The sequence below is a fragment of the Pleurodeles waltl genome, chromosome 7 (assembly GCF_031143425.1).
Source record: "Pleurodeles waltl isolate 20211129_DDA chromosome 7, aPleWal1.hap1.20221129, whole genome shotgun sequence".
Lineage (NCBI taxonomy): Eukaryota > Metazoa > Chordata > Amphibia > Caudata > Salamandridae > Pleurodeles > Pleurodeles waltl.
Genome location: NC_090446.1, coordinates 1278297237 through 1278321846, shown reverse-complemented (window position 1 = coordinate 1278321846; position 24610 = coordinate 1278297237). Strand labels below are relative to the sequence as shown.

Here is a 24610-nt window from a genome sequence, read left to right as displayed (position 1 = left end):
CCTGCCTGTATTTATTTTTTTAATACAAAAAAAATGCAGAAAATAGCCCTTCTTTGGATGATGTTTGTCAATAATGAATGTCAGGTCAGTAGGGGCACAGACTGAGAAGTGGGGAGATGAAAAACAATAGACTTCCTAATTAAAGTTAATCAAGTGCAGATCTACAGTTATTTATGCTATGCTACAATGCAAGTGTTTTCAGACAAAGCCATTGCTCTGTATACCACTGAACCCTTTTAGACATTCAAACGCGAGTATACATTAATCAGTTAAATAAATGTTGAAAAATACCGACTGCAGCTTCATTTATTCAGTAAATACATAATAAAAATGGATAAATACAGACAGAAATGTCGAAAAAAATGAATACTATAAAACTGGGAGTCCTAATTATGACAGAGTATAACACTCATTACCATCAAAGTCCAGCTAGTGTTTTATTTTAAAAACAGGTAAAGGAATGTATTAGTGAAACAGAAGTACAGTAAAGTAGTTTAAAAAAAAAAAAATAGCCAAACTCAAACTACACACAAACCACAGACTGTGCCAGGACCTTCTGTAGCAATTTAAGATCTCCACACCGTGTTTGTGCCTTAGTGCTAGATTTCTGTTAACAATGACTCATCTATGGACAATATTATCCTATGCAGCATGGTTTGGGCCAATTCTAGGGACTGGGAGCTTGGGAAGCGACCTGTGTTAAACTCTTGCAGAAGAGTGGCTACAGAATACAGATGTATTGGCTTTTTTGGTAACTCTCCAGTACAAAAGGGTAGAACAAAAGCTAATCAAAGAACAGAAGTATTCCAAAGTGAACCCGTTTTTAGTGGGGGTTGTGGGGTCAGGTATGGGGAAGGGGACTCACCTTCTTTAATCAAACTAACATTGGGACATGGCTATTTAGTGACCAGTGTGTGTTCTGACCTCTAAATCATGTTGAAATTATCTTAAAACCCAATGTCCAGGTTCAACTTTTATAGACATTGATAGCATACGGTGCTGAAATACATCCCTTGCATGGAAAGTTAAATGCTACTTGTGGACTGCAGCACATATTGTGCCATCAACTACAGTGGCAATGGAAATATAGCTTCAGGCCTACAGCGTGTCGCCTGACTGTAGCAGACCTCACCAACACAGACCCGTTTTTAAATATGTCACCCCCAAGCACATCTTGATGCCTAAAGGGTAGGGCGCATAATACTAAAAAGTGGAACATATGTGGCATTAGAAATGGCATGTTCTGCCAGCGACAAAGCTGAAAAGGGATTTCGCTGGTCAGGCTTTAATTGGCACATTGAAAACTAGGACCCCTTTAACGTTTGCCCTGAACCAGCCACAGTCTCCAAAGCCTTATTGATATATTTAATAAAAAATCAAATCTAAAAGTGGTCGTATTTTTATTAAAATATTTTGGAAATGTTGCTTTTGTTAAGTTAGCCTTTCCTTGCCTGAAGCTCCTAGAGGCTAGTTTGTATGACATCTCCCGCAGCTGCTCACCTAGTACCTGACCTGAATTAAGATTGAAAGAGGTTTACAAATCTGCTCTTAGAGCAGATACAAAGGCTTGAAAGCGGGCACGAGTTTTCTTTCCCTGGGAATGAAAGCCAATTGGTGGCAGGCTCAGGAACTTAAATCAAGGTCAAAAAACAATCCCTGTCACAAGTAAATGTTGAGTGACACCTCGAAAGGTCTCAGCTTTTGGCCCTGTAGTCAGGCTACCAACAAAAAGCAGTGGAAGGAATGCTACTGCCAGAATCACAGAGGAGTGACCATAGAGGGGACTGCTCACTAGCCATGCTACACATCTTGATGACCACACACATGCTCTGCCTAAAGGGAGAGGGGTTTCTCCATCTTTAATTTTGAAAGTGAGGGGCGCAGAGGTATTGTTTGCAGTGGTTCAAACAGGAACTGCTGAAAATGATACGGTTGGCCCCAGGAACTTTTCCCCCATTGGTTAGAGAGAGTTCCCATAAATCAACACCAAAATCAGACAAGGACAGGATCGGAAAAGGACTGGATCTGCTTTGTAAGACCGGAAAGGAGCACTGCAAGAGGACTTTTCCTGGATATGTCCAGCTGAACAGTGGCAAAATGATTTGGACTGGACTTTACTGTTGGTCTCTGCCTGACACCCCGAGAGTCTCTACATGGCATCTTTAGTGGTCCTGGGGCTCTAGAAGTGCCTTGGTTCTAGAAGTGTTTGGGCACTTGAAGAAAGGTTGGGAGCTGTGGAAACGGTTCCAACAAAGCTTCAGGAAGACCTGCATGGCAAGCAGTTCCCCTGTGTGGGATAGAATTTCAGCTTCGTCCTGGTCAGGACTCTCAGCAACTCTGGAAAAAAACACAAAGTCCCATTCTACAATGTGACTGACACTTCGAGACATTGGCTGACAGCTGTGCTCTTTCATACCATGCCATTAGAGTCATTACCTTCACTACTGTAACTCCACCTTCAAATTTGAGGCAACATAACAAAGATCTTGTTGTCAATGAAGTCCAGCCATTATTATTGCTCACAGTTCTAAACATTGCGCCAATTGCAGAGTGAGAGGTACGAACAGGAGAAAACTTTGCAATCAGATATTGAGGATGGAACAAGAATATAGACTCCGGCTTTTGTAAAAGCAACATGTGATATTTACCATTTTCAGTGTAGTTTGTACATCCGTTCAGTGTCAACTACAGCAAAATCACACAATGCACTTCTGCCTACCAGTAGCTCAACAAAATGTATTCTTGGTTTTCCTAGATATGACAAAGGTCACCAGGTCAATAGTGGTGCCTTGTCAAAAACAAGTTAGTTTGTAAAAACACTTGCCTTCCTCTACCAGTGGTCTTAAATCGGACAAGAAAAAGTTGGCTGGAATATAAAATCCTTGCAGCCAGCAACATCTCTGCAACACAAAAATAGTATAAAAAACAACAGACACTGAGAATAAACACCTGCAACTTTTGCAGATTTGTTAGATTTCCCAACAAGGGCTGCAGTGTAACCTGAAAACAGAGACAGACTTCTAAGGAGGCTGGGGATGGCTAAGGATGTCTCATGAACATAAACTTGTAGTTTGTTCACAGTGAACAGCTTAGACGCTTGCATTATGTATCCGTGATACTATCATTAATCCTGATCTGGGTTCTTTGAACCTATGTAATCCGAATGAAGACAAATACTCTCAGGTTTTTCTTTAAAGCTGAATCTGTACTCTTCAGGCAAGGATTTATGCTTTCCACCATGTTACCACATTGATGTACTAGAAATGGAAGCATTATGGTTGCACTAAATCTCCACCACATCAGGACAGAGGACAGCCAATTATTTTGACCGCACACTCATCAAAAGTTGAAAGACTTACCTGCACATCGTTCACCAGCAGTTTACCACGTTTGTTTAACTCTTTCATGATCTGTAGAATGGCCATCTTCACATCTACCTGTACCTTCTTTTGTATGTCTGTCACCTGCCGGATTCTGTGTAACAGGAGCAACAAAAGGAATCATGAGGCACAAAATTGGGAATATTCAAACAGCATTTTGAAGAAACACCCAATAGACCTCATAATTTAAACAACAAAATGTCTAGTGAGATACTGGTAAATCCTGGTTCTTCATCAAGGTTATCTTTCTAGAATTCATAAATTTCAAATACAATCTATGAGCAGGATTGCAGAGAAAATTACATTTGATAATTTCGTAAAGAATACGGGTCTAACACTATAAGGAGTTATTCAGATTAGTTACAATTTGACACTCAAAAACTTTCAGCTGCAACAACCTTCTACCTAACCCACAAAAGAGAAAGCAAAGCAGGGAATAGTATTGATGGGCACCTCCTCAGAGCGCAATTTTTATTATATCATTCTAAGAACGTAACGAGCTTGAAGGTTCAAGAGCAAAATATTGTACACAAAACTTTAGTTCCTTGTAGTCCTGGTCCTGCTTCAAAGGAATCTTTACTGAAGTCAAACATTAGATTTAATATCAGATGTGTGTGTCGTCCCCGGAATACTTCACATTCATATTTGTGTATTTAGCGGTATGTACAGAGTTCCAATGTCAATATGTTCATACGTCATGACACCCTTCAGAAGCCTAACCAAGGCAAAGTATTTTTCAAAATGTAGAGCAGCTTCTGGTTTCGATCATCAGTGGGGTTTGGGCCTGCACAGGAGACTCAACAATGGCATCCTACAGGCTGCAATCACACAAACACACACACACACGTCAAACTTCATGACAGCCCCGATTGCATACAGGATCACAAAGTTGAACCTGCACTTTGGCAGCAACCAGACTGGTGCAGCAGCCATCTCCTCACACCTCGCTGCAGCGATCCACTCAAAATCGCCCACTTGACCTTGCTCCCTCCAGTGCTCTCCTTTTCATCTCAGGGCTCACTGATCTTGGCAAGCAGGCAGGCACTCATGCTCCAGGGGCAGGTAGTATTTGGAATCCCTGGTTGATATCCCGCATCCAACTGGGAGACTGGCAGACCTTCGTCTCCATCTCTGGTCACAGGCAGAAGTCATGCAGAGCTTCCCCTCTTCGCAAAGTCCATCTGGCTGCTTAAAAGTTGACAATTTTGGTGGCCTCAAGCACCCCTTTGTATAGTAAATTTCCAGACACCAAAATGTGATTTAGGGTCTGAGTCTTTGAAGTTTGTGTTGGGCCTGCTTTCTTTTGAAGTGTCCTCAGCCCTGCCCTTCCTCCAGAAAGCCATTAGTCACAGCAAGAGCGACTCCAAAGCTGATAGCCCCACAACACAGTCCATTGGACTGACTAGAGGTTCACATCTGAAAGTCAGCCACAGTAATGTTTCTCAAGAGATTACTCAGGGCCTCAGTCTTACCCTTTATGATTCTTTTTGAGATGTGACCAAGCCCCTTTCCAGCGAACCCTCCCTGAATCAGAGTACCCTTTGAAATCAGCCCTGGGTCTCCCAAAAATAGACCCTACAATCTTCCATGTATTGTACCACTCACAGGCTGACGCATACACCAAACGTGCATACAACACACATGCACTGCACAGCACTACATATTAACTTGATGAGTTAAGCACACAGAGGATAGCTACCTGAGCAGGTCTGTAGGCTTCACTCTAGTTCCACAGGCAAAAAAACATGTTCACTTCTACTAATCAACACATGGTATGCTGCCACCACTGCGCGCGTGCTGCTCAACTCCTGGCAAAGGCAGTAATTTTTCAGCACTATGAGGGTAGCGCTTTGGGCGCCCCTCCCAGTCCAACAAGACACAATAGTGAGACAGGCTAGGTCATGTCGCACATGCATGATCCATGTTCACCCATTACAGCAAAAATCATCACCAGCGATCCAAAGATCATTGCAGCTAGACACTCAGGGCAGGGGTACACATCCTTTACATTGCGAAGGACTTCAGTCACAACATTTACAGAGATCCAATCCTCAAAGGAACATCTGGAGGCCAACAGAAGACCCAGGTGTGACAAGGCCCATGAAGATGGTGGTCCCCGGTGTAGCCATGTTCCCCCATTTCCTGTGGTGGTCACCGTAAATTACATCTCACACAGTTATAAGAAATGAGGGGCTGGAAGAATAGGTTTACTCACCCCATACCCCCCCCCCCATAGTCACCATGATAGTTGGTTGGTTTCTTTTTTCCATCTACCATTGTGATTATTCTGTATTACTTGGGTATACACTTTTTTATTGAGCATAAATTGGAACAATAATGATCACTGAAACATAAAAATGTTGGCAAGGTGTCAGAAGCTACGCAACCATCACATATTTATCCTTTTATTGTTACTGCACACAAAAGTTTAGGGTGAAGATAATAGTAAAACACAATTTTTTAAACAACAAAATACAGGTCAGAGAGGCCAAAGTTCTTGGAAGACCAAGGGCAGGCTTGTCAAACGGTTCTGAACAAAAGGAGCAGAAAAAATACTGCTTTGATTAAATATTTTAACAACCTTGCACCTACAGAACATCTCATGTTAGAGACATTTAGCTTGGTATACATTTTTTCAAAGCATGACTAGACAGCAGCATGACTAGATAGCCAGTGCAGTTTGACGACAGTCTAAAATAGCCAAAGGAATAATCAAATAATGTAGCTTACTTACGAAGCTCTGACATCTTTTGTAGACTTCTGCAAGTTGGTATGTTTCTCCCCAAGCCGCTTGACAAGTGCAGCCAGGATTTTCCTCTGATTTCTAACAGCATCATCCAGGAACTGGTACCTGTAAAATTGATAAAGGAGTTCAGTTCACTCTACTCCAGCAAAGTACTGAGCACTTGGACTGAGTTTGCACCAACACACCTGGGACACCTCCTTTGGCAAGAGGTTATGGCTCCATAATGCATGTAGCAGGTTTTGGATCATAGTCCACACATTTTTAAAGGAATAGGCACATTTATGCTTGAAAGACCATAATCCCTGTAAAGAACTGCAATTTCTTTTTAACTATGCTTATCCATAATATTTTGCTTTATTACTATACCTTGCGCGCTGCAAATATTAATTAGGCTTGGCCATGCCTTGTAAGCACTGGTGAAGGACATGTATGTTAGACACCTTTCCCTCAAAATCTGCAAAGCACAGCCTTCATTGTATTAAGCTAGCCCGGGTCAGATGGTGGGCCTTAATGAAGGCCATGCCCTGTACTCAGCCTCCCCAACCTGGCTGTGCCCAGCAAGCATAGGGTGTGCAAGAGACAGTTGAGCGCATCTATTGACCATACCAAATAGACTCTGCTCCAAGAGCCACATGAAATGGCATTTGGGGGGAGAAGGAATGATGTCTTGAAGAGTGTGCGGTAGCACATGGCCAATGACACCATAGATTAGCCTTCAGCAGTGCTCTGTGTGCTCAGAGCAAACAGTATGCCACTTGTCCAAACTCTAAGCCCAGCCTTACTGCCACTAGACTAGAGAATGAATGGCACAGAGCTTGACCGTGTCCGGAGGGGGCTCCGTTAATCATAGATAAAACCTTCATGGTAAATTAGGGCTACTGACTATTCAAAAAAAGTATTATCAATACAGGAGACAGTACATAGTTAATCATACTTCTAATCATTTTCAAAGTAGATTTACAGCCCAATTAATACATTTATACATTTGATGAGACAGTTAATAGTTCTATTCAACAAGCCGTAAAAACAAGTTGCTGTTGCAGGCCTACACTCAAACTCCAAAAATCCTTGGTTTAAACTACTGCCTTAAATATAGTAATTGAACACACATACACATGTATTCCAATGTTTAACAAGCTCTTAAAGAACCAACAAATTTCATCTTGTGGCCTCAAACCATCGGTGACTGGGGGTGAGTGTTTTGAAAAGGTTCAGCACTCCGTCCATCATCCTTTTGTGTTGCTCATCAAACAAGCCTCCCAACACCGCAATGCAACAAATGAACCAGTTCCCAAATTTTAAAAGGAATTTAAAAGTCAGGTTGATTTATAAGTTTCTATACTATGCCCAATCAAACTACAAAATGTACGGATATTGCTCTAGACCATTCTGAATTTTGACAAAAATGGGAAAGCAAAAGGTATTTTCGAACTTGCCTGGCTCAGTGTGGAAAAATACAAAGGTGTGTCCAGAAATGTATAAAGGTACAACAAACCTACTTTTCAAAAAGGACTTTTGGCACATCTTGCAAGTTGTTGCCAGATGTTAAATGTTATTCTACTGGCACAACAGGGACCACATGTAATGGCTGGTGGGATTCACCCCATTTATTTTCAACACCAATTATCATTGTGTGGTCACTGAGTTTTTTTCTGAGCTCAGTAAAGAGGGCCAGCATTTGCACCGCACTTCATCCTCCTCCACCCACTGATATGTACACAAATTTCCTGGCCTCCGTCCTCTGGACAACTTAAGTATACAAAATAGCGATGGATGGAACTCTTGAGTTAATCTCAGCCACATCCCAGTCCCTTGTTATTTTGCACATCATGCCATCTCAGTTTGGACCCATCCATATTCAAATCTGCCATGACCGTGTTCCAATGGACACAGACCAGCTTGAACTGCCAGGTCAGATCCTCTCTGAACCGGTATTCAAGCAACCCAGAACTGGTTTCACCTTAGTTGGGGCTTATCAGCCAGATATAGCTTGATTAAAGTGATGCAGTGAGCATGTGACACACATCTCGGCATACCTATCCCACTTCGTGAGACATACTAAAGTATACAAAAAAGTGCATAATTGTGACTAGAGCATGGAATGGGTAGGGCACCAACATTTACAAAGAGTACACATTCCCTTGAAATGGCCTCCCAATGGGGCCACTAAATTTGTATCAGACATGGAGTTTTACAGCTTAACATAAAGGAACACACACAATAGCATGTGGAAATTGTGTTTCGGCATGTATGTATCATTAGCACTTCACTCAAGTGTCATTTTTATTTTGATCCTATTAAAATCTTTGTTACCTCAAAAGGATCCTAGTAAATGGTACCCCTGGTACCTACCGCTTGGGTACTGAAGAGGGTCCCTGAGGGCTGCAACATGCATTGTGCCACCCTCAGGAACTCCCCACACAACTGACATTGCAGACTGTGTGTCCTAGTGCAAGCTAGGAGAAAACACGACATGGCACACAATGGCCTGACTCACTGCATCTAAATATATGTACGTCACCCCTACAGCAGGCCTTACAGACTGGAGGCAGGGTGAATTACATTTGTTGCGAGGGCATTTCTGCATGAGCAGATATGCCTCTGTGACGTCTAGTTTGATTACTGGATAATGCAAGTGAACAAGGAAGCTATCTTAAGGGATGTACTGGCACCGGTCATTGCGTGTTGCCCAGGTACATAATAGCTTCACTAAACCCTATAGTGTTTGGTATCAAATACCTTGTCTTAATAAATCCAAGCAGATGCCAGCCTTGGAATGGTGACATGCACCAAGAGGGCACGTAGAAGTGCCCCATGAAACCTACAAGTCCCTTTGTGTGTTGGCTGACTGGAACCAATCAGCCTGCCACCACAGACACATTTCTGACCCCCTGGAAGTGAGAGCCCACGGTCTCAGACTATAAACAATGCCTGCTTCGGAGGAAGGTGTCATCACCTACTCCCGCAGGATAGCTAGTGAACCTGCATACCAAGGCCTAGGACTTCAAAGGCCCTGCAGTCTTTGCTATGTGACCCGACATCCCCAGACCTTGAGTTGCCACCCCAGCCATGAGGCCCAACTGGCACCTGAACAGGAGGGAGCATTAGTTACGCAAAAGGCGTGCTTCACCTTTGGGCTAGCCACACTCCTATGGTGAGCTACCCAAAGTGGACAACTGAGGAAGGGTTCCACCATCTTGATTTTGGTGGAACTAGGAATTCTGAGACAGGGTTATGCCTGAAGAGGGCAAAGGAGCGAGAACTGTGGGTGATTGGTAGACGTTTGGTGCCAAACCCTGCCTGTCTACATACTTCTGTCCTGACAATTGTCACATCCCACCCAAGAGGAGATCACCATGATCCAAGAAGCCAGTACCATCTCCCCACCAAGTGAGAAGACATTAGAACCAACCAGAGCCGCCCTGCACCAATACCTGGGGTACCAGACCCCTTGCAGCAGCCAAGCCTTGTTGAAGTCCACTGTGGATTTCAATATCTTGCACTTTCCTTCTAGGTGCCCACCCCCTCATCGCTAACCGTGCAGTATGCAAAACACATGACTCAACTAGCACTACTGCACCCGGACACCCCAGGGTAGGCTGGTCTTGCTTGCAACCTTGAAACCCTAGCACACTAAAATCCACAGGGGACCCCCCCTCTCCCCCCCCCAGAACCGTTTGCAAGGACCCCTACATAGTAAAAGTACTTTGAAACCTTTACATCGTAAAAGTGCTTTTGAGTAAAAGTGTTACTTACTTGTATTGTTGCTGTTGTATTGATTTATCTTCTTTGAGATTTTCTGGTGTTGAAACATTATATAAACAAAGTAACTGTTTATCTAAACATTGGTTTTGAGCATCTTCTTCGGTTGTGTCTCATTTATTGATTCTGTGTATTCAACAAATGCTTAGCACTACCATCTGATAAACCTAACTGCTCACCCACATTACCTCAAAAGAGAGCTTTTGGGATCCTTATGTGTACCCCTTTAGTATCAATAATGGTTGCCTGTACTATCTGCATAGTGTACCCCTACATTTGGTACACGGCATAGACAGCTTCCTACAGAAACAATTCATTATATATGGGAATCTAAGACATCAACATAGCAACAAGTGAGGCTTACAGGGCCAGGAACAGTAGTAAACTGCCTGGGCACACAGCGGCAGAGCAAGCCAAAGTGCACCTGGGCTGCTTTTAGTTATTCTTACAGCAGTGCCTAATCACGCATAAGTGTTGAGGAGCTGTAAATGCATTTTAGAGCAGTGATGCGGACACCTGCACTAACATGCATTAGTCTAACCTCTGCAGCCAGGTACATGGAAGGGGTGACCTGGGCTGCAAGTTCAGGCAAGACTGTTCCCACTGGACAAGGGTCAAAAGGGACTTGCAAATGGCTTGGGGGTCAAAAAATGATGGAAGAATACAGGCCTGAGAGATTGCCAGTGGCTGATATTAATACAACCATTCTAGCAGTCACTTTGTTTTTGACATCCTCTGGGGTAGGAAGGGAAATGTGCTTAAAAAGCCCTGCCTAATCCTAGGAAAGCTAACAAGGGAGATAGCTCCTCCCCAAACATCTTTTGAGCCTTCTTCACTTATATAATGAGTGCGGCAGGCTTGGCACTGGTCTCAGGTGTGTATGGCTCCTTTGTACAGTCGGGGAGCATAATATTTCTCTTAAGCTATTCCCAAATCAACTGTTTCTAGCACCCAGTTTCAAGCACTGCAGATAAGCACGTTTCAGCAGTATATAAGGCTTTTATTTTTTATACATCCTGCTGCATGCCCTGAGCTCACCACATGCCACCTTGGAGACTCAAAAGTCAGTAATAAAGTAGACTTGTAAATCAAACAGGATGTTATTTTTTGGGTCTTCAAGACCACTTGAGATGCTGGATTTCAGCTCAAAATTCCTGAATCAAACTGTCATATCTTTACACTTTCATTTGTATGTTCTTCAAAACCCATAGGATGGACTTGTATTAGACCTCTGAAAGCATGCCAATATGAGCCTCTCAGTCTGCACCCAAAGGCATTTTTATTTTGAGCTTGCTTTTGACAAAAACACTACTACAGGAATCTGAAAAGAAAAGAAAATAACTTTTTGGAGCCCCTTTGTACTTCCTTCCTCCCCACTGACCAACTTGCACAAAACTTCCCAAATTAAACTTATGTGCACCTTTTTACAGAAAGTACATGCAGATTTCGCAAACCAGTTGTAATTTTATAGAACAAAAAAATTAAGAACCTTCAGATATCTACAGCCAATAGCACTGGGAAAAATTATGTAATAGTGCTACAGTTACTTATTAAAATACCAGAAGATTTGCCGCTCAAGTTTATGACAACAGGATAATGAAGCGGCCATGGAAGTCTAAGGTGATGAAGGTCACTACTGACGGATTATAGACTTAGCCCAAAAACTGGCACTCTTTTACACAACTGTAAAGTGAAGAGGCTTTTGGTGAGTCCACCTATACTACGCCCCACACAGACCCCACCATTCACATCTGAGAGGGTAAAAAAAGCGGGGACTTACTGATGGTCTTTGTGAGATTGTAGTTGGCAGTCACGGCAGGTCAGGGTGTCACAGGTGTCGCAAAAAAGCATGAGAGGTTCTTGTTTGTGCACTGAACAGAAAACCGTGTGCGCGCCTTCTTTAGATTTTGACCCACCTAGAAGATAAAGCATCAACAGACACAAATTAAAGCGCCAACATACATGCATTGCTTGTCTGGAGAAAAACTTTCCTGGTTCTTAACAATGAACTTCTTAGAGATGCACGCTAGGCGAAACAAACAGTTGTCTGCTAGTGAGAGAAGATGGTATATACTTTGAGAGTCCCAAATTAGTCTCTGCCAGAAACAAGCAACTGCTGTAGTCTTCATTCATCAACCATGAATGTGATACTAAGCAATTAGTGTGTGTTTTGGAGTAAAACCATGTCTGGAAATAGTGATGGGTAATTCCAGGTTACTGCCTTGCATATGTTGATCAAAAGAACTGCAGAGAACAGTATTGGAGAAGCTGAGCTGTTTCAGTGAGTGTGTTGTAACTATGTCTTGATTTGGTTGTCCACTTTTACATGACAGATTGTTGCTTCCACCCAAGCAAGCTATCTTTTGTAGACTGATTTCCAAATGCAATTAAACCCAATCAGATTTTCTAAAAGTCCCTGGTCCTGTTCAGATTGAACTTCCTATCATAAGGCTAATTCCTTCTCTACAGGACTAGAAGAAAGGTTCCTTAATTGTAAAATTTAGGATTTTAAAGACCCTTCCAATGTCATGGCTAAAAATAGTGTTACTTTCCATGGAAAGTATGCAATGCTGCCTCATGAATTAATTCAATTGGTTTTGCATCAGAGATGGAAGTGGGTTCAGCTCATACAACACTGGTGGCCCTCTCATTGGAGAGAAAGTTCTAAAGAGGCCCCTCAAAAAAATCTCAGATTAGATCCTCTTTGAAAGCTCGAAATTGCAGTCAATCTTGATCAATGCACAAGCAAGGGATGACTGTGCCAAATTCAAAAGATATGGAGGAATTTGATGTGGCAATGCAGATAATGGTTAAATATTGTGCTTTCTACACCATACACAGAATCTCTTTAAGTTAGCACTATACATTTTGTTTGTTGACACGATCTGGCTTGTGCAAGAATTGCTCCTAAATCATCCAGAATTGTCTAAATGGAAAAACCCAATGTGTTCAGGAGCCAAGCATTCAATGTTATAGATGGTAGATCGGCAATCTTGCAATTGAATCAGGACACAGATGCTTTGACACTGTTATCCATTCTTGGGGGGTTTCTAAGAGGCAGGAGATCCCTAAACTAGAACGGTTTTGTTCACTCTGAAGCTATAAAGATTAAATGGCATGGTTCTCTTCTCAGTTGTTTCACCCCTATGACGGTAGCATTTTGGGTGCTACTCCTGGTTCAACAAGACCAAAACATCTAGGACAGGGCACAGGCCTATGTCATCGCGCACACACAATATGTATTTGCATTTGACAACAGAAATCAGCATTAGAGATCCAGACATCAGTACAATTAGGGCACTCAGAACAAACTGCATGCCCAATACGAGGCGGAGGACTTTTTTGTACCAAAAGTGGAGCAGACTAAAGCAGGGTAGAGCGACGAGGAGTGGAGCAGAGCGGCGTAAAGGAGAGTGGAGTGGAGCAGAGCGGCGTAAAGGAGAGTGGAGTGGAGCAGAGCGGAGCAGAGTTTGGTATCAAACATCTCGTATTAATAAACCCTTGCTGATGCCAGTGATGATTTATTAATACATGTACCCAGAGGGCACCTTAGAGGTGTCCCCTTAAAAACTGCTAACTACCCGTGGGGAGACGGACTAGTTTTAGCCAGCCTCCTACCACCAGACAAGATTCTGGCCCTCTAGGGTGAGAGCCTTTGCTCTCGGGTGATCAGAGACAAAGTCTGCTTTGGGCAAGGTGTTTAAACACCCCACCCAACAGGATGACCTGCAAATCTGCATTTCAAGGCAGGGGGCTTCAAAGAACCCCACCGCCCTTGGTATGCAGATCTGGCTTCACTCAAAGGAGAGATGGGAAAGGTGGGAAATGTAGTATTCAGAGAGGTTTGTCCACTCCTTCGGTCAATCCCATCCCTAAGGTGAGCTGCCTGATGTGAACACATTTAGAAATCTATCATCCTGGTTTTGGCAGAAGTAGGAACTCTGGTTCAGGGTTATGCCCACTTTCTACATTAAGTGGTCAGGAGGGGTGGGGAAGGGGGGGGGGGGGGGGGAGAACCACAATGGTAAATATCCTATTGGCTACTTCAGTATTTAGGAGAGCCCCTGGCACCAGGGAATCAGATTCCTGTTTAACTACGAAGGTGGGCACTCAAGAGCTGCAAAAGCAAAGACAAAGAAAGTAGCACCTGACTTGGTCCCAACCCTGCCGGCCTCTCTGCTGTTCTTGCCAGTTTGTGCCAAAGATGACTCACCCTGCAAGCTGCTGTGCCTCCATAGGCCTGCCTTCATCAAAGACCCAGAAACTCCTGTGGAGCAGCAGTGCTGCTTCCCTGCATCTTGCAGGAACTATAAGAGACCTTGGAGAATTCTGGACCACACAAACCAGGCACCTGAAAGCACAACTGCACCGTGCCACCTAGCAAAATCTGAAGTGGGCCAATGGTGCCAACGTGGTTCCCCAGAGACAAAGCCCACCTTGGATTTGCCCACTGTGGACTCACCGATGCAGTCAGCAGCCTCTGCCTGCAGGTCTCCTCAACCATGAGTGCTGCCGGTGGACAAAACGCAACACCTCAGGACACCTCCGCACCAGTCGTCCCTGGCCCATGGAGAAAAGGACCGATGGTGTCTATCCATCTCGCAGATCTCAAGACTTTAACCTACCTGGTGGTTGTCAACTAGACTCCCCGTCGCGCCTCTTTTCAACCGGACCAATTCACACTGACTAACATTGAGCACCCAATGCCGTACGACACCTCCAGACCCAGCCTCCCCAGTGCATCCCAGTGTGACCTGTTGGTGTGCTCCTGACCCTTGCCCAATACTTGCCTTACGTCCAGGAGATTGGTCCTCTAAGTCACTGTACCATACCTGAACGAGGTACTTCCCTATAGGATAACATCACTGTTTCTGAAAAATGCTTTCTGTCGACTTTTAAAACCCAAAAGCATTTCTCTTGCAAAACATACTTGCCTGATCGTATTGATTCTGGTGCCTAAACATATGTATAAAGATATTTTGTATTTTTGTAAATAGGTGTGAATCTCCTTATTGAGTTGTGTGTCCCATTTACTGACTGTGTATTTGCAGATGTCCAACACTCCTCTCTGATAAGCCTCAGGACCACACTACCCCCTAAAAGAACACATTGGGAATGCTAAAGCAAGCCCCTGTCCACTAGTAAGGGAACCACTGGACTCTTTGCATGATATACCTAATTTTGACATCTCATATAAAGAGCCACCTTCCTAAAGCATAGAGTGGTGTAGAGTAGTACAGTTGTAAGAAACTAAAGTGTCAACAGAGATGGCAGATAGGATGAAAGCAACACAAAGATGAAGCCATACGCCGGAGTTAAAAGTAGGAAAACATATTGTGCGTCTAGGAATAATACTGAAACATTTAGAAAATAAAAATAGTGCATTGCGAAACGACGATGAAGGCAAGGAAGAACACATACTTAGTGCATGCACCATGTACAACCCAACACATGAAAGGAAGCAAAGCCTGTGGGAGCAAAGGAAAGACTGCAAATGAGTGACAAAAACAAATAATGGTATGCTGTTGGCATGCTGGCAGCCCACTGAAATAAAGTGATATCTTGCAGCACAGCATTACACCAAAAACATCCATTCGGAAGGTGATAGAGCCGGTACCTTGCTGTCTTGCTTGAGCCAGCCCTCCAAATCACTTACCCTGATATTACATGCAATATCCCCAGCAGGTGCCCACTGTATCACACAATCAGACATAAATAACGCGTTCCAGGCCAATCATACTACACTTTATCAAAATGGCCCAGCCCCCTCCCAGACACAACAAGAACAGTTTTTTGCTAACTTATTAATATCGCAGTTATCAGATGATGTGTGCAACGCCCTAGCAATGCTTACTGTGTCTGAGGAAATACAGGAAGCCGTTAAGACCACGGCGTGCAATAAAGCGCTGGGAATTGATTGACTGCCCACAGAATTGTATTCCACATTCGCCACCCGTTTTGGTACCACTATCAGAAAAGCTGTACCAAGCTACTTTTGAAGTAGGCCGATTACCTTCCATATCTAGCCAAGAGCTGGTCACGTCACTCTTAAGACCGGGCAGGAACCCAGAATACCTATCATCATATAGGCCACTATCCCTTTTGACCACGGACTATAAAATTCTTAATAAGGGGCTGGGCCTGAGTCTGTTTCCCCTGCTCACAAAACTGATCAATATTGAGCAATGCAGATTATACCCTGCAGAAGGACTTCATTGAATATCAGACACCTTTATCAAATTATGGAGAAGGCGGGCACCCCTTTTACCTGAGGCAGGCTGCAACTCATTAGACAAAGCAAACATTTGATTCCCTGGAATGGGAATATTTTTTCGTAGTTCTACAAAGATTTATTTTCCGCCCACTTTTATAAATTGGGTCAAGACTCTATGCAGACCCAACAGCCAGAACCAGGAAATACATCTAGTGCTCCCATATACTGGGGCACTAGACAGGGCTGCTTGCTGTCCACATTACTAGTCATATTGGCAATGGAACAGTTTGCACTGAAATTGTGCCAGGCGGGGACGGGTGGAATATGGTCAACATGCACACAGGGTATCTTCATATGTTGTTGGCATGTTCAAATATATCGAAGAAATGAACATGGACCAGACTACTGTAGACAGAATCCTTATTCTCTATGGTGACTTATCTAGCCTTTGAGTTAATCACTCCCAATCTAAAGTGTTTCCCTTTCAGGTTCTCATAAAATGGTTTGTATGACTTCTTTTGTTCACTTTTGTTTTCGAATTTGTGATGGGATGTTTATTGCCATCATATATCTGCGCATTTCACCTTAAGCTGCGCACGGCTATATGCTGGGCCAATACCCATCCAATTCCACTATTGCCAACAACCTTAGTGGAGGCTCAGATGATACTTTGCTACATGATGTATGTTGAGGAAAAATGGTGGCCAGAAGACCCCTTTCTTACAGTTACTGGTGTCATCAACTGAGATTTCCTCCCTCGTCATAGATCTTACTGACAATGACTTGGTTTTCAGTGTCCGTTTTATCACCTTTGATTAGGTCATCAGCAAACATTTACTAGATTTCAACTTACTTTAGGTGGATTTCTTTATTGACGGAGTTGGCAACAGTTTTTTTTAAGTCATTGCCTATGCTGCTGTAGACATTTGACTATGCCCGGCTGTTGCCGCCAATAGGGACTCCGTCGATCATGTCAAATTAACTACAGATGAGAGGAAGGATCATGGCAAAAAGGTTTCTATCTGTGAAAGAGGGGAATAAGCTAAGGATTATAAATCTCACTTTTATGGAGTGATCAGTGTTAATTCCTGTTTTTTTTTAACCACATAACCTGCATCTGGACATGGGCTGCACCGCCCAACAAGAAGTCTCCCCTTTCTTTAACTTCCCATTTCAGACCATTTCATAAATTTTCTTTCAACTGAACGATACCTTTCCTGTGTTTCTTTTCCAGTTAACAGAATCAGAATGTTCTTCTGTAGCAGCAGTACCTTTGATTTTGAAAACCTGTAGCTATGGAAGTAGGCTCCCTTTCCTGTACTTTAGCATTTTTGAGAAAACATTTTCTGCAAATCTTGTAGTCCTTTTTGTTTCGACGTGTTATCTATCTGTGAGCTTTAACCACGCCCAACTCACCCCGATCACTTTCATTTGTTCCTGGACTTGTCTTTCAAAAATCCCTTGATCTTGTTGGTAAATGACTTACATTTGTCCTGCCTTGATGCTGATTTGTTAACACCTGGGAGACGGACCCAGTTACATGACAAATCATATGCTTTAGTGTGAGCAAACTACTTTTCTCTCGTCTCTCCCCTTCGCATCGCACAGACATGGCATTGTACCATACTCTTCAAATGATGCTTCTCAGAGGATGAATTATTGATTACTGGGGTGCGATGACTTTATTAAGCATTTTGTTGACTTTCACCAAACGATGACTGCACGCATTTGAAGAGTATTTCAAATAACATTTGTTTCTTTCACTGACGACCGATTTAAAAAAAACATTCTTTGGTTTCAGCACACTCCTTTTATGTAACGTTTGCCTGCTAAAGACTGCAGTAATTTTATATATTTCAAAGAACTCACATATGCAATAATGAAAAAAACAATTTGCTGAAGATTACACCGTTTCACGGGGGAGCGGAGATTTATCCATCTTTTCTGGTGTCACTTTGTGACAATCAGACCATGACTTTAAGCATATAAAGCGTATTTCAAAACACGTTTCTTTCTTTCACCGACAATTGAAGACGCCCAGGACCTCCAATCGGGTAGTGGATGCCTGCCTTGTGGTGCTGAGTTGGGGGAGGGAGGGTAAGGGGGGCCATGGTACTCACCGCGGGCGTCTGTCGGCCTATGCACCTTGAAGGCCCGGAGGCGACAGGGGGCCTCTGGCGGTACGACTAGCCGTGTGCCCCCAGCCCCCCTCCCGTCCAAGGGATAGCGCGGCACCGCTGGGAAAGGCTGGCCGTCTTGCCGCTTGGCCTTGCGGCTTGCTGTGAGGTTGTGGCCTGTTTCAGCCCAATTTGCAGCGGACTGTAATACAACCCGCCGCGTTGGGGAGCTGTGCAGCAGTCCGGGGCCAGCTTCCCCCCTCCTCCACACCGACACTTAGCGGACCCCCTCCATGGGAGTTTTGACTGACCCGCTGGAAGCCTCAATGACAGATGTGGGTGGGCCTGACGGCCCGCGCTTTGCGCCTCATGTACATTGCACTGTTGAGGCACTTCCGTGTAATCACTGAGGCACATATCCCCAGATTTGTCAGTGTTCGGCTGCGGTGGTGATAATTGCATCAATCGCTTTTTGAGGACACTGCTGGCTGCTGCATGGCTCACCACTGGACCTGTGGAGTGCTGTTGAGTGATTACAGGTGGCCCTGCGCCGTAGTGACTCAAAACAATGGAGACTCCCATTTGAGAAAACACAACAAGCAGACATGGCCACAGCCCCGTTGCAAGACCTGGAGGGAGCCCTGAGTGATCGACCACTGAGGACTGGATTTAAGGGCTGGGTTCTGCGCTATCGACAACAGATTTGACTCTCTAACCACCAGACTCGAACATATGAGCGGTCGCCACAACAAACACGCCTGGAGGGTGCAGAGAGTTGAATATCCGCCATTGAGGATGATGCTGTGTCACTGCTTAAGCGTCTTGAGAAGGTGGAGGGGAGGCTAAAGACTGTGGCCATAAAGAATGAAGAATTAGAGGCCAGGGGGCGCCGCAACAACTTGAGCATTGGTGGTATTGCTGAATCTACTAACACTGGCTGGCGTGACTTACTTGTGTAGAAGTTGCTGACTGATTTATTGGGGCACCAGGACTTCACCTCAACTTTTGTTGTGGAGAGCGCACACCGTACCTTGGGCCCCAGACCGCCCCCAGGGGCTCCTGCCCGCTTGATCATCGCCGGTCTGCTGAATTCCAGGGATTGAGACACCGCCCTCCGCCTTGCCAGTGAGAAGGCTTCTTTGCTGTACCAGGGTGCCAGTGTCCCTTTATCCCGATTTTATCCCCGCGGTGCAGGAGGCCAGGTGGAAATTAACTGAGGTCAAAGCATTATTTCGTAAAACTGGTGTTCGTTATGGCATGATCTATCCAGGCCAGTTGAGGCAAACTACAAAACCCGGTTCTTTGACAATCTAAACCATGGGTACTCACAAACTTTTTCTCGGGGGCCAAAATTGCAGTATGGTTTGCGGCCGAGGGCCGCACTGAAGTGACAGCCGGGGGTGGGGGGGGGGGGAATGGGGGGGCGGGGGCTTAGAGAGGGCGGGGCTTAGAGGGGGAACAACCACCCCACCCCCTTTTTCAAAACATTGTAACACACACTGCGCCATCTGCACACAGCTCCATCTGCTCTCACCCCTACCCCTACCCCAGTAACACACACACACAGCGCACACACACAGCACCATCTGCTCTCACCCCTACCCCAGTAACACACACAGCGCCATCTGCACACAGCGACCAACAGCTTGACACAAAAATCAGTCAGCACCTATGTTCCTTAATGAAAATGTCACTTACCCAGTGTACATCTGTTCGTGGCATTAGTCGCTGCAGATTCACATGTTTGGCACAGTCCGCTGCCTGGTGTTGGGCTCGGAGTATTACAAGTTGTTTTTCTTCGAAGAAGTCTTTTTTGGTCACGGGACCGAAGGACTCCTCCCTCTTCGGCTCCATTGCGCATGGGCGTCGACTCCATCTTAGATTGTTTTCCCCACAGAGGGTGAGGATGGAGTTGTTTGCTATAAATAGTGCCCATGCAATGGAGTGAATATGTATGTACGTTAAGAGTTTATAATAATTATTTACAAATGTACAAATGTTTAAGATTTAAGATCTACTTCTAAACGGCTACAGGCTTCCTGGGGAGGCGGGAGGGTACATGTGAATCTGCAGCGACTAATGCCACGAACAGATGTACACTGGGTAAGTGACATTTTCAGTTCGATGGCATATGTTGCTGCAGATACACATGTTTGGCATAGACTATAAAGCAGTTACCTCCCCTAAAAGCGGTGGTTTAGCCTGTAGGAGTTGAAGTAGTTTGGAATAATGTTCTTAGTACAGCTTGGCCCACTGTAGCTTGTTGTGCATTTAGTACGTCTACACAGTAGTGTTTAGTAAACGTATGAGGCGTAGACCAGGTTGCAGCCTTACATATTTCGCTCATAGGAATGTTTCCTAGAAAGGCCATTGTAGCACCTTTCTTTCTGGTTGAGTGTGCCTTTGGTGTAATAGGCAATTCTCTTTTGGCTTTAAGATAGCATGTTTGAATACATCTGACTATCCATCTAGCAATGCCTTGTTTAGAGATTGGATTTCCTATGTGTGGTTTTTGAAAAGCTATGAACAGTTGTTTTGTTTTCCTGATTAGCTTTGTTCTGTCAATGTAGTACATTAGTGCTCTTTTGATGTCTAATGTATGTAGTGCCCTTTCAGCCACGGAATTTGGTTGTGGGAAGAACACTGGCAATTCTACTGTTTGATTTAAATGGAATGGTGAGATTACTTTTGGCAGAAATTTTGGATTTGTTCTTAGAACTATTTTATTTTTGTGTATTTGAATAAATGGTTCTTGTATGGTAAATGCCTGTATTTCACTTACTCTTCTGAGGGATGTGATTGCAATGAGAAATGCGACTTTCCAGGTTAGATATTGCATTTCACAGGAATGCATGGGTTCGAAAGGTGGACCCATGAGTCTTGTTAAGACGATGTTAAGGTTCCATGAAGGAACTGGTGGTGTTCTTGGTGGTATAATTCTTTTTAGCCCTTCCATGAATGCTTTAATAACTGGTATTCTAAATAGAGACGATGAATGAGTAGTTTGTAGGTAAGCAGATATTGCTGCGAGGTGTATTTTTATAGATGAAAAAGCGAGATTCGCTTTTTGCAAATGTAGTAAGTATCCTACTATGTCCTTTGTAGAGGCATGTAATGGTTGTATTTGATTGGTATGGCAGTAGTAAACAAATCTTTTCCACTTAGATGCATAGCAGTGTCTAGTGGAAGATTTTCTAGCTTGTTTTATGACCTCCATGCATTCTTGTGTGAGGTCTAAGTGTCCGAATTCTAGGATTTCAGGAGCCAAATTGCCAGATTCAATGATGCTGGGTTTGGATGCCTGATCTGTTTGTGTTGTGTTAACAGATCTGGTCTGTTGGGTAGTTTGACATGCGGTACTAGTGAAAGGTCTAGTAGAGTTGTATACCAAGGTTGTCTTGCCCATGTGGGTGCTATCAGTATGAGTTTGAGTTGGTTTTGACTCAACTTGTTTACTAGATATGGAAGGAGAGGGAGAGGGGGAAAAGCGTATGCAAATATCCCTGACCAACTCATCCATAGAGCATTGCCTTGTGATTCGCGGTGTGGGTACCTGGATGCGAAGTTTTGGCATTTTGAGTTTTCTTTTGTTGCGAACAAATCTATCTGGGGTGTTCCCCAAATTTGAAAGTACTTGTTCAGAACTTGGGGGTGAATTTCCCATTCGTGGACTTGTTGGTGGTTTCGCGAAAGGTTGTCTGCTAGTTGGTTTTGTATTCCTGGAATAAATTGTGCTATTAGGCGAATGTGGTTGTGAATCGCCCACTGCCATATTTTTTGTGTTAGGAGGCACAATTGCGTCGAGTGTGTTCCTCCTTGTTTGTTTAAATAATACATTGTTGTCATGTTGTTTGTTTTGACAAGAATGTATTTGTGTGTTATTATGGGTTGAAAGGCTTTTAACGCTAGAAATACTGCTAACAGTTCTAGGTAATTGATATGAAATTTTGTTTGGTGTATTTCCCATTGTCCTTGAATGCTGTGGTGATTGAGGTGTGCTCCCCACCCTGTCATGGAAGCATCTGTTGTTATAACGTATTGAGGCACTGGGTCCTGAAATGTCCGCCCTTTGTTTAAATTTTTGCTGTTCCACCATAGAAGCGAGAGGTATGTTTGGCGGTCTACCAACACCAGATCTTGAAGTTGACCCTGTGCCTGTGACCATTGTGATGCTAGGCACTGTTGTAAGGGTCGCATGTGTAGTCTTGCGTTTGGGACAATGGCTATGCATGATGACATCATGCCTAGAAGTTTTAGCACAAATTTTGCTTGTATCTTTTGGTTTGGAAACATAGCACTTATTACCTTGTGGAATGCCTGCACTCTTTGTGGACTTGGAGTGGCAATTCCCTTTGATGTGTTGATGGTTGCTCCTAGATATTGTTGTGTCTGACACGGTTCTAGGTGTGATTTTGTATAGTTGATGGAAAACCCCAGTTTGTGAAGGGTTTGTATGACATATGTGGTGTCGTTTGCGCATTTTTTTACTGTGTTGGTCTTGATTAGCCAATCGTCTAGGTAAGGGAACACATGTATCTGTTGTCTCCTGATGTGTGCTGCTACTACTGCTAGACATTTTGTGAACACTCTTGGTGCAGTTGTAATTCCGAATGGCAACACTTTGAATTGGTAATGTATTCCTTTGAATACGAACCTTAGGTACTTTCTGTGAGAAGGGTGTATTGGTATATGAAAGTACGCATCCTTTAGGTCTAATGTGGTCATGTAATCTTGCTGTTTGAGCAGTGGAATGATGTCTTGTAGTGTGACCATGTGAAAATGGTCCGATATGATGTAGGTATTTAGTGTCCTGAGATCTAATATTGGTCTTAATGTTTTGTCTTTTTTTGGAATTAGAAAGTACAGGGAGTAAACTCCTGTGTTTTTTTGTTGTACTGGTACTAACTCTATTGCATCCTTTTGCAGTAGTGCTTGAACTTCTAGTCCTAAAAGTTCTAAATGTTGTGGTGACATTTTGCGTGTTTTGGGAGGGATGTTTGGTGGGAATTTGTGGAATTCTATGCAATAGCCATGTTGGATTATTGCTAATACCCAATTGTCTGTTGTAATCTGTTGCCAAGATTGGTAGAATTGGCTTAGTCTTCCCCCCACTGGTGTTGAGTGAAGGGGTTGCGTGACTTGAAAGTCACTGTTTAGGTGGAGGTGTTTTTGGAGTCTGGAATCTTCCCCTACTCCTTGGGAATTGACCCCCTCTATATCCCCTGAAACCTCCCCTTTGGAATGAACCCTGATATGGTGTGGTTCTTGTTTGTTGGCTGGTGGTGTCTGTGGGTTGGCCACGAAACCCCCCTCTAAATGGAGTTTTTCTAAAAGAGCCTCTGCTCTGCGGGGAGTAGAGTGCGCCCATGGCTTTGGCCGTGTCTGTGTCCTTTTTAAGTTTTTCAATGGCTGTGTCCACTTCAGGGCCAAAAAGTTGTTTTTCGTTGAAGGGCATATTAAGGACAGCCTGCTGGATTTCAGGTTTGAAGCCTGAAGTGCGGAGCCAAGCGTGTCTCCTTATGGTGACAGCAGTGTTGACTGTTCTCGCTGCAGTATCGGCTGCGTCCAGTGAAGAGCGGATTTGATTGTTTGAGATCGTTTGTCCCTCTTCAACTATTTGCTGCGCCCTTTTTTGGTATTCTTGGGGAAGATGGTCTACGAGAAGTTGCATCTCATCCCAGTGTGCGTGGTCATATCTGGCCAGCAGCGCTTGAGAATTTGCGATGCGCCACTGGTTGGCTGCCTGTGATGCTACTCTTTTTCCTTCTGCATCAAATTTTCTGCTTTCTTTGTCCGGAGGTGGGGCGTCGCCAGATGTATGGGAATTTGCTCTTTTGCGAGCTGCCCCTACTACTACGGAGTCAGGTGGTAACTGCGAAGTAATAAACACTGGGTCTGTGGGTGGTGGTTTGTATTTTTTATCCACCCTTGGGGTGATGGCTCTTGATTTTACGGGCTCTTCAAAAATTTGTTTTGCGTGCCGTAACATCCCTGGTAGCATTGGGAGACATTGATATTGGCTATGTGTAGCCGAGAGGGTGTTAAATAAAAAATCATCCTCTATAGGATCGGAATGCAGTTGGACATTGTGGAATTCTGCAGCCCTAGCCACCAGTTGCGAGTATGAGGTACTGTCCTCTGGCGGTGACGGCTTTGTGGGGTATGAATCTGGATCATTGTCCGGCTGTGGTGTCGTATAGGTCCCAAGCGTCTTGATCCTGATTATCTTGACTTATGGTAGTTTGCGCTGGTGAGTGCATTTGTGGCGGTGTTTGTGCCGGCGATGCCTGTTGTGGTGGAGAGGGCAGAGGCGTGACTTTTTTATCCACTTTGGCTTGTGGTTGTGCGTCATCCTTGAGGAGACCGATCCTTCTTTTCCTAATTATTGGGG

The 24610-nt window shown here is 44.0% G+C and overlaps 1 protein-coding gene across 1 annotated transcript in view; it reads right to left on the bottom strand.

Annotated features, from left to right (window-relative positions):
• TRIM28 (tripartite motif containing 28) overlaps positions 1-24610 on the bottom strand; it is a 373881-nt gene that overhangs the window by 287420 nt on the left and 61851 nt on the right. Inside the window, exons 4-6 of the mRNA XM_069200493.1 lie at positions 11669-11804; positions 6115-6231; positions 3360-3474 (exon numbers count right to left, since the gene is read on the bottom strand). Of these exons, the coding sequence (XP_069056594.1) occupies positions 3360-3474; positions 6115-6231; positions 11669-11804 (368 nt within the window). The remainder of the gene's footprint in view (positions 1-3359; positions 3475-6114; positions 6232-11668; positions 11805-24610) is intronic.